The sequence below is a fragment of the Tiliqua scincoides genome, chromosome 10 (genome assembly GCF_035046505.1).
Source record: "Tiliqua scincoides isolate rTilSci1 chromosome 10, rTilSci1.hap2, whole genome shotgun sequence".
Classification (NCBI taxonomy): domain Eukaryota; kingdom Metazoa; phylum Chordata; class Lepidosauria; order Squamata; family Scincidae; genus Tiliqua; species Tiliqua scincoides.
Genome location: NC_089830.1, coordinates 26,708,388 through 26,720,460, shown reverse-complemented (window position 1 = coordinate 26,720,460; position 12,073 = coordinate 26,708,388). Strand labels below are relative to the sequence as shown.

Genomic DNA, 12,073 nt, shown 5'->3' with positions numbered 1-12,073 from the left:
CCGCAACCATCGAGTCACGGGGCTGTGGGCTGACCCAGCGGCTCCTCCCCTCTAGCCCTCCAACTCGCTGGCTCTCAGGGCTTGGGAGAGCAGGGGGCAGAGGAAGGGGCGAGCGGTCATGGCGACGGGAGTCCTCCTGAGGGGTCTGCTGAGCAGGCGTGAGTGAGGGTCTTTCAGCCCCCCTTCTCCCCCGGCCCCTTCATGGCTGCTGTGCTGACCCCTGACCTTTGACCCCAGCTGCCCCTCCCCATCTCTGCCCCCCTCCCTGACCCCCCCTTCTCTCCCCCCATTTAGTCCAAGTAACAGGAGGAGGAACAGCCCAGTCCTAGGCAGGTCTACTCAGAAGTAAGTTCCATTGAGTCCAGTGGGGCTTACTCCCAGGAAAGGGTGGCTAGGATTGCAGCCTCAGAGCTCAATCCCATGCATGTCTACTCAGAAGTAAGTCCCATTACAATCAATGGAGCTTACTCCCAGCTAAGTGGATAGGACTGCAGCCTAAATCAGTACCACCACCCTCCGGAGAAGCACCCCCCCCAGGCTCCTAGGAAGCTGCCACTTGGCTGACCTTGGACTGAGCCCAGCGTAGGGCTCCCAACACTGACCGGCCAGAGTTTCAGGCAAGGCTCCTCTAACCCCCTCCTCTAACCCGGAGTCATGGTGGGGATTCCAGTCTAGGTCCCCTTCTGCATGCAAGTGAGTGGGGGGGAGGCTGCTCTGCCAGGAAACCACAGCCCTTTCTCCCTCCCTTTAAGTCAGTGTTCTTCAACCCTGGGATTGGGACCCCACTGGGATCACAAAACCTCAGCTGTGGGGTTGTGGTTACTTACAGGAAGGGAAAGGGTTGAAGACCACTGGACTAGAGCACTATGAGATAAAGGGAGGCATCTGGTGTACCCCTTCAGGTACCAGGGGATGGTGTCCCAGTCCTGCTCAGGTTCTTAGCTATTGTGCTAAAAGAGCTTTCACTAGTGCCAGGCTTCATGGTAACTTTTTTTCCTCTTCAATAAGAATATTGGTTGCAGTGAAAAGTGCTGGGAGGGCATAATGGGGGCAGGGAATGGGGGGATAGGATCCCTGGGGGGGGGCAGGATCTATGGTGGGTCCCCAGTATCATACTTTATTTACTTATTGGGTCATGGCACAAAAAAGGTTGAAGAACACAGCTTTAAGTCACACTTCCCCTTCCCCCCCTTTGCCCCTGGTATCCTGCTCCTTCCCCCTGTTTGAGCTGACTTCTTGGCCCCCATTACACTCCCCTTAATAATGTCACCAGCATGCCCAAACGTTGAAAGAAGCTCAAGAGGAAAATTGTTTTCTCTCCTCTTGCACAAGATCTTTACACATCAAAGCAAGTGGGGCAGGACTTTGCCCGTGGCTGGTAATGATCGGTTTCTGTGCCTAGATCTGGCCCGCCATAACACGCCGAGGCTTGGCTTAAGGCTCATGGCGTCGCAGCCGGAGAAGCGGGACTACTTGGACAGCTATGAGACCCTGAAGCTGGCACGGGTGCGAGACAAAGTGTTGCACGTGGAACTCAACCGGCCAGACAAGAGGAATGCCATGAACGCCGCCTTCTGGAGGTAATGGGAATGTTCAAGTGGCCTCTGGAGCCAGTGTGTTGGGGCAACTGCTTTAGAGGGGCTGAGAGACATCTTCAGCTTGTGCTGATGTGGGGAGGTGTCCGAGGGTTGGGAGGCCATTGGTAGCCACTCTCCAATGTCCCCCCAGGGCGGTTCATATTAAAGCTATAAAAGTCAGTTTTATAGAACTGAATTATTACTGTTGGCAACCTTCAGTCTCGAAAGACTCTGGTATCGCGCTCTGAAAGGTGGTTCTGGCACAGCGTCTAGTGTGGCTGAAAAGGCCAATCCGGGAGCGACAATCCCTTCCACACCGGGAGCAAGTGCAGTCTGTCCCTGGTCTGTCTCCCTGACTATGGGCCTTCCTTCTTTGTCTCTTTGCCTCAGACTGTTGGCCAAGTGTCTTGTGAATTATAATTTATGTAAAAAACAGAAGGCCACCTTCCCTGGGGAGTTGCCACCACAAAAGCTGAAAATCAGAGGTAGGTGGCACTGAACACTGTCTTACATAACAGCTGTGGAGCTGTCGGAACAGCAAGACATTGGAATGTGTTGGCAAAACCTTCACATTTTACGGTCATTCGAAGCTTGCCCCAGCGCTGGGTCCTACAGAGAGGGAAGCCTACACCGGACCAAGAAAATATCCACTTATGCGCTGGAGGGAATAGTATCTGGATAGCTGACTGAGGCCAGCATGTCTTTTCCCTGTTCTCTGTCTCCAGCAATGCCTAGCTATGCACCTCGAGAAAGGTATTTGGGTAATAGCTGCTCCTGGTTGCTTCACAGCTTCAGAACATAGAGGTGGGCAGGTTCAGGCAAGAAGGGAGGAGGCCTAGAGAGAAAGGAGCAGTAGCTCACCCGAGGACCATTGTGAGAGGCAGCATGGTGTAATGGTTGGCGCATGGACTTAAATCTGCAAGCTCACTCACCTTGGACCAGTCCCCATCTCTCGGTCTCACCCGAAGAGATTGTCCTACACACCTCTGCTTGTCCTGAACATACCTTCATGTGGGTTGTGATTGGCCCAGAGCTGTTTACAATCTTGGCTGGAAAGCAGGGTGTAAAACAAGAGGAATATAAATAAGCAGTGTGTAGTTTGAAGGTTACAGCATGTGCTTGGCTGTATGCTTGGCTAAAAAGCTGTGAGAGAGGGGGAGAGAGGGGGACCATGTGTGCCATCCTTAGCTGCCTGGAATCCCCCCAATTCACACCTTGCACACAATCATGTACTGTGTCGTCATCTCAGCAAGGTGCAGCCTAAGATGTGGTTGGTTGTGAGACCTGCTGGGTGAGTCCTGTGCAGGCCTGTTCTGAGACAGGGCTCCCTCTCCTGTCCGCAAGTGTCTGTTCTCAGGTTGGCAGCAGGTGCACCCAGGCTTCTCACCATTTGTGTGTATGTGTGTTTTTTCCTGGCTGTAGAGAAATGGTGGAATGCTTCAACAAGATCGCTCAGGACTCAGAGTGTCACGCCGTGGTCATATCTGGTGCTGGAAAAATATTCACTGCAGGTAGGCGGAGAGGAGCTGGGTAGCTATAAGGAGGGTTCTCCCCCCTCAGGACCAGGGTGGCATGAACCAGAATACTGCCTCATGTCTACCACCTCTGTGCTACAATAAAAAAACAAACCAGAACTCTTACTGTGCTCTTTGCACACTGCTGTCAAGCCAGGAAGTGTGGGGCTTCAGTGCAAATGCGCAGGCCTTGTAAATGAAACCGGAAGCCCCACACTTCCTGGTTTGATGACAGTGCGTGAAGATCACAGTAAGGAGGGGAGTGAAGTTCTTGTATCATCCTCATGTCTGGCCCCTGTAAGAAGTGATTCTCCTCAAGGGTCTGTCATCCAGGAAGTTCCCTGTGGCAGGAGTAGGTGAACATGCCCTTGGCCTCTTTTCCTTTTTAAAAACGGTCTTGGCTGTGACTGGTCTCTAGACCGAGAATTCCTCCATGATGTGGTTGCTGGGGTCTTGCGATGGGGGGTAGTTCTGACTCTTCCCATGCTCTGGTGACGGCCTCTGCAGGCATCGACCTGGTGGAGATGGGAAGTGAGTTTCTGTTGGTGGAAGGGGATGACGTAGCCCGAAAGTCTTGGAACATCCGCAAGAAGATCCGGGACTACCAAGAGACCTTCACTGTGCTGGAGAAGGTGAGCCGGGGATGCAGCTGGGCTGGGGCCACCCTCCCAAGAAAAAGGTTTCTTCTGCAGCTCATTTTTTCTTCTCTGTCTTTAGTGCCCGAAGCCTGTCATCGCTGCCGTCCATGGCGCCTGCATCGGAGGAGGTGAGCCTTGCAACTTGCCCTCGATTACACGAAGGAAGGGATGTCCCACCAGTGTCTCTTTCTCCCCCATCTCCTTGACTACAGTAGGGGTGTGTTTGTGTGTGTTAAGGGTGGGCTGGACAGTCCCGATCCAAAGTTGGCATTCTAGGACCTGAAGTCGATCCCTCCCTCCTTGGCCCCTGAAGGTTCTTGACTAGGGGCACAGAAAAGGCAGGAGGAAAGTGGAGGCAGCAGCATCGTTGTATCCGATGTGGCAATCTTCTCTTTTGTTTCGCCCCCTCCCTAAAGCAGACTCTGGGGAAGGGGAAATTGCAGAACTAGAGGCGGTGGGACTGGCTCACTGCTGGAGGCATTTCCTCTCCAGTGTTCCCCTCCCAAGCTGAGTGTTTTTGTGGTGCATGGCAAATTCTCTCTCTTGCTTCCCCTACTCTTCCTTCAGTACCTGACTCTGGGGCATACCTGGGACATTTGCTGAAGATGCCAGGTGCCTTTTAACCAACACTGAGAGAGGTGTGAGCAACCAGGCCTTTCTCCCTACTCTCCCTGAGGTTGCTTCAGTCTTGTGCAGTTTGGGTTCCTACTCCATCTCTTGTCACAAAGCATGCTGCCCAACGGCAGGGGACACTATTGGGCTAATAAAAGCAACTAATTATTCCAAGACACTTGCGATCCTCATTTTGAAAGGATCTGGACAGAACTGCATGTCTTTGTGCCATCAGACCACACTCCTGATGCAGGTGCTGTGGTGGACCTGATCAAAGTTGGGTTTGGCTGGTCAGTGCCAGGATGGGAGGCAGCCTGAGAATCCCACCCTCATGTGCCCCCACTGACTTCCAAAGCGGGAGGCAGACAGGACATAAATGTGATTCGGAGTGGGTAGATATATCACTTTTTTAAAAAAAACACAACAAGATGCAGTTCTGAATGAAGGTTATCCAAAATAAGCACTGTACAAAACAATGTTCTTATCCTTCACACCCACTCTGAAGCCAAGGAGTTCAGAAAGGCTGCCACTGATTTAGATTGCAATCCTATGCAAACTTACAGGGGAGCAGGTCCCATTGAGGTTGGTGGAGCTACTCCTGAGTAGACCTGCCCAGGCATCTTTTTCCGGTCGCATGGTCTCCGAGCTTTTTATAACCCTCTTTTATAAGAGCTTTTGTAAGTGGAGATTCGTAGCCAGTCTGTTTCTGGGTCTGAGATGCATTCTGCATTCCTGTGATACTACCCTGGATTGGGAGAACATCTTTCCCTGCCCCAAAATTCAGCTTTGGGGTTCTCTATGGAGAGAGTAATGCTGGCTTCGTCCCTTTGCAGGGGTGAATCTCATCTCCGCCTGCGACATCCGCTATTGCACTCAGGACGCCTGGTTCCAGGTGAAGGTGTGTGTCAAGAGGAGCGTTGTTTTGCTGCCTTCCTTGCTTCCAAAAGACTGCCTGGCTTGGTGGTCTCCTCCATCACCCACGTCAGTCCACAGAGCTCTGACCTTTTTCCTTCCCCATTCTTCCTCCGCCCCCCCATCTCTTTTCCCCTTGCAGGAAGTAGACATTGGACTTGCAGCAGATGTTGGGGCTTTGCAACGGTTGCCACACATAATTGGGAATCGCAGGTCAGTGCTGGACTTCCTCTCAGCTCTGGGGCCTGTCCCCTTCCTTGTCTGCATGAGTGTGGACTTGTAAGGGGAGAATCACAGCCCTTCCTGGCCTGCAGGAGCAACTGTGTTTCTGCCTTGAGAGAGGCAGTGAGGCAGCATATGGGAAACTGGATCTTGGGACTCTAGACCCTGATCACAAGAGACCCCATGCGATGCCTGCAACCCAGGACTGTGGGAAGCCAGTGGACATGGCTACTGAATTGTTGTTTGTTGCCGTTGTTCCCCCCCAGAGAAAACCATGAACTCTCCTTCCTTCTGCATTAATGAGAAATGCTCTTTGCTTCCCAGTTTGGTGAATGAATTGGCTTTCACTGCCAGGAAACTGATGGCTCCAGAGGCTGAGAGCAGCGGCTTGGTCAGGTATGTACACGTGCCTCTAAACCAGCAGTTTTCAACCACTGTGCCACGGCACACTAGTGTGCCGTGAGGCTGCCTCAGGTGTGCCGCGGGGCCAAGGCGTCAGGCAGCTGCTGCTGCACGTGCGGGAGAAGCAGCTGCTTGGAGCCTCGCACGGCAGCAGGAGAAAAAGGGGCAGCCGTGCAGGGGCTTGGACGCTCCTGCTGTTGCTGGTGCCTGCCCCGCGCGCTGCTTGGGCAGCCAGCCAGAGGAGCCTGGAAGAGAACCTGGCGAGTGGGAACATGGAGGGAGTGAGGGCGAGCGGTGAGAGCAGGTCGGAGCCAGAAGCAGCTGGCAAGGATCCTGGAGAGACCCTTTTCCTTGCCTGCAGTGCCCCAAAGTGACCCTGTCGGTGTTGCCTCCCCTGGCTGGGCCACAATCCCATCCACACTTACCTAGGAGTAAGCCCCATTGACTATAAAGGAACTTACTTCTGAGTAGACATGCAGAGGCTTGGTTGCACTCTTTCCTGAATACATGAGCAGGCAGGTGATGCTTTTCTTTGCCCCCACCCCGCCTCCTCCCCTCCTGCACACACAGCCCCCCATCATAATTGCAGTTAACCCCTCTTTCTGGCCCCCCTTCCCCACCTTCCAAAGTTCAAAACCAGTTGCCTCCCATTCTCTCTCTCTCTCTCTCTTCCCCCCACCCCAGTGAATCCTGCACTTGTTTCGGCCACACCTCCTCACTGCCCCTCACCCCCCTGTTTCTCCAGTATGCTCAGTCTCATCTCTCTTTGCCAACACCTCCTGGCATATCAGAGCATATCAATTGATAACAGTTTGAACAGACCTGCTTCAAATCCTTTCCAGAAACCACATACACCTCCCTCTCCAAGCTTCTTGGGAATTTCTTTCATTGTGTAATGATCTAAGGCTGCAATCCTAACCACACTTTCCTGAGAGTAAGCCCCTTTGAACAAAATAGGACTTACTTCTGAGTAGACCTGGTTAGGATTGTGCCCTTAGTTATATTAATTAAATTAATTGTAACATAGTATGTATTGGCAACCTTCAGTCTCGAAAGACTATGGTATCGCGCTCTGAAAGGTGGTTCTGGCACAGCGTCTAGTGTGGCTGAAAAGGCCAATCCGGGAGTGACAATCCCTTCCACACCGGGAGCAAGTGCAGTCTGTCCCTGGTCTGTCTCCCTGGCTATGGGCCTTCCTTCTTTGCCTCTTAGCCTCAGACTGTTGGCCAAGTGTCTCTTCAAACTGGGAAAGGCCATGCTGCACAGCCTGCCTCCAAGCGGGCCGCTCAGAGGCCAGGGTTTCCCACTTGTTGAGGTCCATCCCTAAGGCCTTCAGATCCCTCTTGCAGATGTCCTTGTATCGCAGCTGTGGTCTACCTGTAGGGCGCTTTCCTTGCACGAGTTCTCCATAGAGGAGATCCTTTGGGATCCGGCCATCATCCATTCTCACGACATGACCAAGCCAACGCAGGCGTCTCTGTTTCAGCAGTGAATACATGCTAGGGATTCCAGCACGTTCCAGGACTGTGTTGTTTGGAACTTTGTCCTGCCAGGTGATGCCGAGGATGCGTCGGAGGCAGCGCGTGTGGAAAGCACTCAGTTTCCTCTCCTGTTGTGAGAGGAGAGTCCATGACTCGCTGCAGTACAGAAGTGTACTCAGGACGCAAGCTCTGTAGACCTGGATCTTGGTATGTTCCGTCAGCTTCTTGTTGGACCAGACTCTCTTTGTGAGTCTGGAAAACGTGGTAGCTGCTTTACCGATGCGCTTGTTTAGCTCGGTATCGAGAGAAAGAGTGTCGGAGATGGTTGAGCCAAGGTACACAAAGTCATGGACAACCTCCAGTTCATGCTCAGAGATTGTAATGCATGGAGGTGAGTCCACATCCTGAACCATGACCTGTGTTTTCTTCAGGCTGATTGTCAGTCCAAAATCTTGGACATAGTAATGTAATTGTATTTTGTGGTACAAATTGTATTTTGTGGTACAAATTGTATTTTGTAGTACAAAATCTTGTAACATAGTAATGTAATTAAAAACTAGTAGAGTGCCTTGACAACTTTAGTGCCTTGTCAGTGAGCTGAAAAAGGTTGAAAATGGCTGCTCTAAACATACAGCCTGCCCTGACCTTGATCGTATTGACTGATAATAAAACTTCCCCTTTGGGGCACAATGTCTTTTTGCAGAGTGCTGGGCTCCGCTCCTTTCATTTATAGCCTTTCCTTGCCCTGGAAAAGGCAAATTTGGCATTAGGAGCGATGAGCAAATCGAAAAGCAAATAACCCGAAAGCCGTGTCATAAATCAATGGCGTGGCCTGATCCCAAATGAGCAGTTCTCTCGGCCCAGATGGATATCACAAGCCTAGGAAAGATGCAGGAACCCGAATCCTTCCCTGGGAGGGAAGGGCAAAGTGCATGGGGCAGCGGGACTTTTTGCTTACGAGGAGAGGGAAGTGACCGAACACCGAAGAGGGATCATGACAGGCAGTAGCCTGGGGGAAAAGGAAGTGCTCCTCTACATAAGCATTGTTAACTTGTGCAGCTGCCTGACACTAGCTGAAAGGGGTGAGCGCTAGAGTGGATGCTTTTAGAAATGGGCTAGAGAAGGGGTTCTCAAATTTTGTGGCACTGTGACCCATCTCATCCTCTGTGGTGGGTCGCAACGCTCCTGATAGTGCTGGAGGCCTCTCCTGGCCCAGTGACCCATTCCACAGGCCTCTGTGAGCCTCAGAATCCTCATATAGTTTTTGGAAGTAAACCAGAAGTGGCTTAGGGAGGCTTTTGAGGCCCTCAGAGGCCTGCAGAGTGGGTCGCTAGGCTGGGGGAAAATTCTGGAGGCTCCAGTAAATAATGGGGCTTCTGAAATGACTCCTATTTTGAACCAAACCAGTGCAGGGCCCAGATTGCAACCCTCTGTGCTTAGGCTTGTAACTCACACTTTGGGAAGTGCTGGGCTAGAGAAATTCAGGGGGGTGGAGAAGTCTCTTGTTGCTGTTGGTCATGGTGGCTACATGCAACTTTCACAAAACAGAATGCAAGCAGTAGGGAAGGGCAATCACAGGGGAGGGCTCCAAAAGTTCTTAATCCAGCACCTCTCCCCTTCCTGCCTTTTCCCAGCCGTGTGTTCCAGGACAAGGAGGCCATGATGCAGGGTGCCCTTGAGTTGGCTGCCGAGATCGCCAGCAAGAGCCCAGTTGCTGTACAGGGCTCCAAAGTCAATCTCATCTACTCCAGGGATCACTCTGTGCCTGACGGCCTGCATCACATGGTGAGTGGTGGGCAGGTCTAGTGGGTGGAGGACCCACTTGGTGCCTTGTCTGCAATGTGAGGAGTCTCAAGCAGTGAGTCTGGGAAGGACCCTCCAGAGTCAGTGATCCTTGTGAAGGTGGTTTCTCTCCACTCCCCCCCCCCCCCCGTCTTGAAGTCTGCCTCTGCTGGTGCTGAAAACTCAAATTTGGGAGCCAACTCATTGGTGGTAAAACAATATGGACATGTTGGTTGAACCTTTGGCCCATTCGCTGATCTCGGCTCTGTTCGCATTCAGCCTTGTTATCCCTGCACCGTAGAATCAATGTTGTGCCTTCCCACTTTACAGCCAGCAAAGTCTAGTTACAGGAAGCCCTGGACTGGTTGGAGAGCCGTTCTTCCTGACCATCAGAAAACACGCCCCTTCCAGAAGGAGACAAAGGCCCAAATCCTAACCAACTTTCCAGCACTGGCATAGTGGTGCCAATGGGGCATGTGCTGCATCCTGCAGTTGGGTGGCACTCAAGGAGGCCTCCTCAAAGTAAGGGGATGTTTGTTCCCTTACCTCAGAGCTGGATTGTGCTTATATCGGTGCTGGAAAGTGGGTAAGGATTGCGCCCATAATTTCCTTCCCTGCAGTTGCTAATGCTTGCATGCATTCAGCTCGCAGTTGTGTCCGATCATGAGAGCTAGAATTTGGTCTTTATGTTGAGTAAGAGTTGAAAGTGTCTGCTTGGGAAACGGGATGGGCGTCAGATCATGAATGCTGTGGACAGATGTGAACGGGCCAAAATGATGCGCAGAAATGGACTCATTTTCACTCATTGCCACATGGCTATGGATATGGCTGTTGGGATGGGTGGCTTAAAAAGAGCCCTATAAGTTGGATCTGCCAGTGACTACTGAAGAGGGCTAGAAGCACCCTTATAATAATACAGTGGTGCCTCACAAGACGAAATTAATGCGTTCCGTGAGTCGTATCGTATTGCGAAAATTTCGTCTTGCGAGGCATCACTGCAAACTGCAAACAAACAAAAAAAAAAAGGGAAAAAATTTGTCTTGCGAAGCATGGCCATAGAAAACTTTGTCTTGCGAGTCACCAAAAAAATCGCAAAACGCTTTCGTCTTGCGAGTTTATCGTTACGCGAGGCATTCGTCTTGCGAGGCACCACTGTACTGTAGCTAATTAGTAAAAATATACTATAATACTATACTTCTTGTTATCGGATGGCAAGAGGTGTGACCAGATGCATCCCTTCGCCATCCGCTCTTTGGACTTTCCCTGTGGCATGGTGCCATCTGTGTGCCTAGTGCTTTCTACAGAATGAGAGGCCAGGTCTCTGCCCCGAGAGACTTGCAATTTAGAAAATGGACTGAAGAGAGAGAGAATGGGGAGGGGAAAGAAATGCAGAATCAAGCAGGGGCAGAGTATGTGCAGTTGCAGTTATATGTACTTAGGCTTAGCAGTGTGTGTTGGGGGGGGGGGTCCCACGGAGGAAATGACGTTGAAGCCTTCTTGGCAGAAGTCGGTTTTAAAGCATGCAGCTGTTCAGGAGCGGTCAGCAAGGCAGAACTCTGGGAGAGAGCCGGAGTTCTTTGGAGGGCTCAGTGTGGTGCTGGCAAATGAGCAAAGGTCACAGGGAAGAATGCTTCAAGTTAGGGGAGCAGAGAGAAGGGACTGTCAGGCAGAAAGCCAGTGCACTATTTCAGGAAGACTGCCCCATAGTCAGAGAGGCACATGCTTGTTGCTCCCCCCCAGCCCTGACTCAGTGTGGTCTGTCCTTCAGGCTGCCTGGAACATGAGCATGCTGCAGACGGAGGACATCCTCAAGTCCGTCCAGGCCGCCATGGAGAAGAAGACTCCCAAGCAGGTTGTGTACTCCAAGCTGTAGGCGCACTGCATGCTCCAAGAGGCGAGCAGCCGTCCCTGAGAGCCATCAGCCGGGCCCGCTGCCTCACATGGAGGGTGGACCGGACCTCAGGTGCCTTACGACTGCGGCCCTGCCATGCGCTTCCTGCAACAGCTGGACTCTGACTGTGGGAAAGGGGGCTGTGATGCTGGTGTTTGAAAGGGAGCAGAGGCCCGCGCTAAAAAAATGTTGCTTTTTCCTAAAGGAGAGACTTAGTGATGGAAGGACAAATAAAGGCTTTAAATACTCTCAGCACTCCGTGAGAAGGAAAGGAGATTCTGTCCATTAAACGCTTCTTTGTAGTCATTGGGCTCTGGGGCGTGTGTGTTGGTTCACCTGGCTGTTCAGAAGAGGCTGGAAGCAAACCATAGAAGCAAACACAACCACGCACAGAGACAGACAACTGCAAACGCCTCTCCCCACTGAGGCTGCAGGCCTCTGCAGCATTGCCTGGGAGTGAGCAGCCCTGGTTTACTTCTGAGTCAGTGCACAGTGTTGGGTTACACATTCCCTGCAGTCACACAGGTTGGTCTTCTCCTGTCATTGTGGCTGGATGGCACAGGACACCTGAAAGGAAAAATACACCAGAACCCTGGTCCACGTCAACACTGACTCTGGTTCAGTGTGACTTTTTATGCACCTTAAACTTCCTCTTGTGTAGCTACAGGCAAAGGAGCAAGGAGTCATGTGATCCTTGAATGTTTGGTCGTCTTCATCAAGCCTCAAACCCACTTCCTTCCTGTCTTCCCAAACATAAGGGCTAGAGCCTTGTCCCTTTAATTTAAAAAAAGAAAGAAAGGAAGAGCATAGAAACTTCATTGTACACCCAGTGCTGCAACTCCTTGCACAGGCCCACAGGATCCCCCAGCCCTGCTTCTCATTCCTTGCAACTTCCTGCATTTGGTAGCTGAGATCAGGAGAGATAAAACCAGTGGTTGCCGAGGAGAAGAGCAGGAGGAAGAGGCAACTGCTCTGGCCCAAGGTCACCCAGTGCACTTCCTGGCTGGGCAGGGATTAGCGCTGGAGTCTGTCTGACGGGAAA

General features: G+C 51.8%; 1 protein-coding gene across 1 annotated transcript; it reads left to right on the top strand.

The window, feature by feature from the left end:
* Positions 1–11,337, top strand: ECH1 (enoyl-CoA hydratase 1). Its single transcript, XM_066639059.1, has 10 exons — positions 1–158; positions 1,403–1,580; positions 3,000–3,088; positions 3,599–3,723; positions 3,809–3,857; positions 5,175–5,239; positions 5,396–5,466; positions 5,800–5,871; positions 8,993–9,143; positions 10,909–11,337. Exons 1-10 carry the CDS (start codon positions 119–121, stop codon positions 11,011–11,013), a joined length of 945 nt encoding a protein of 314 aa, XP_066495156.1. The 5' UTR covers positions 1–118; the 3' UTR covers positions 11,014–11,337.
* Positions 11,338–12,073: the final 736 nt, after the last annotated feature.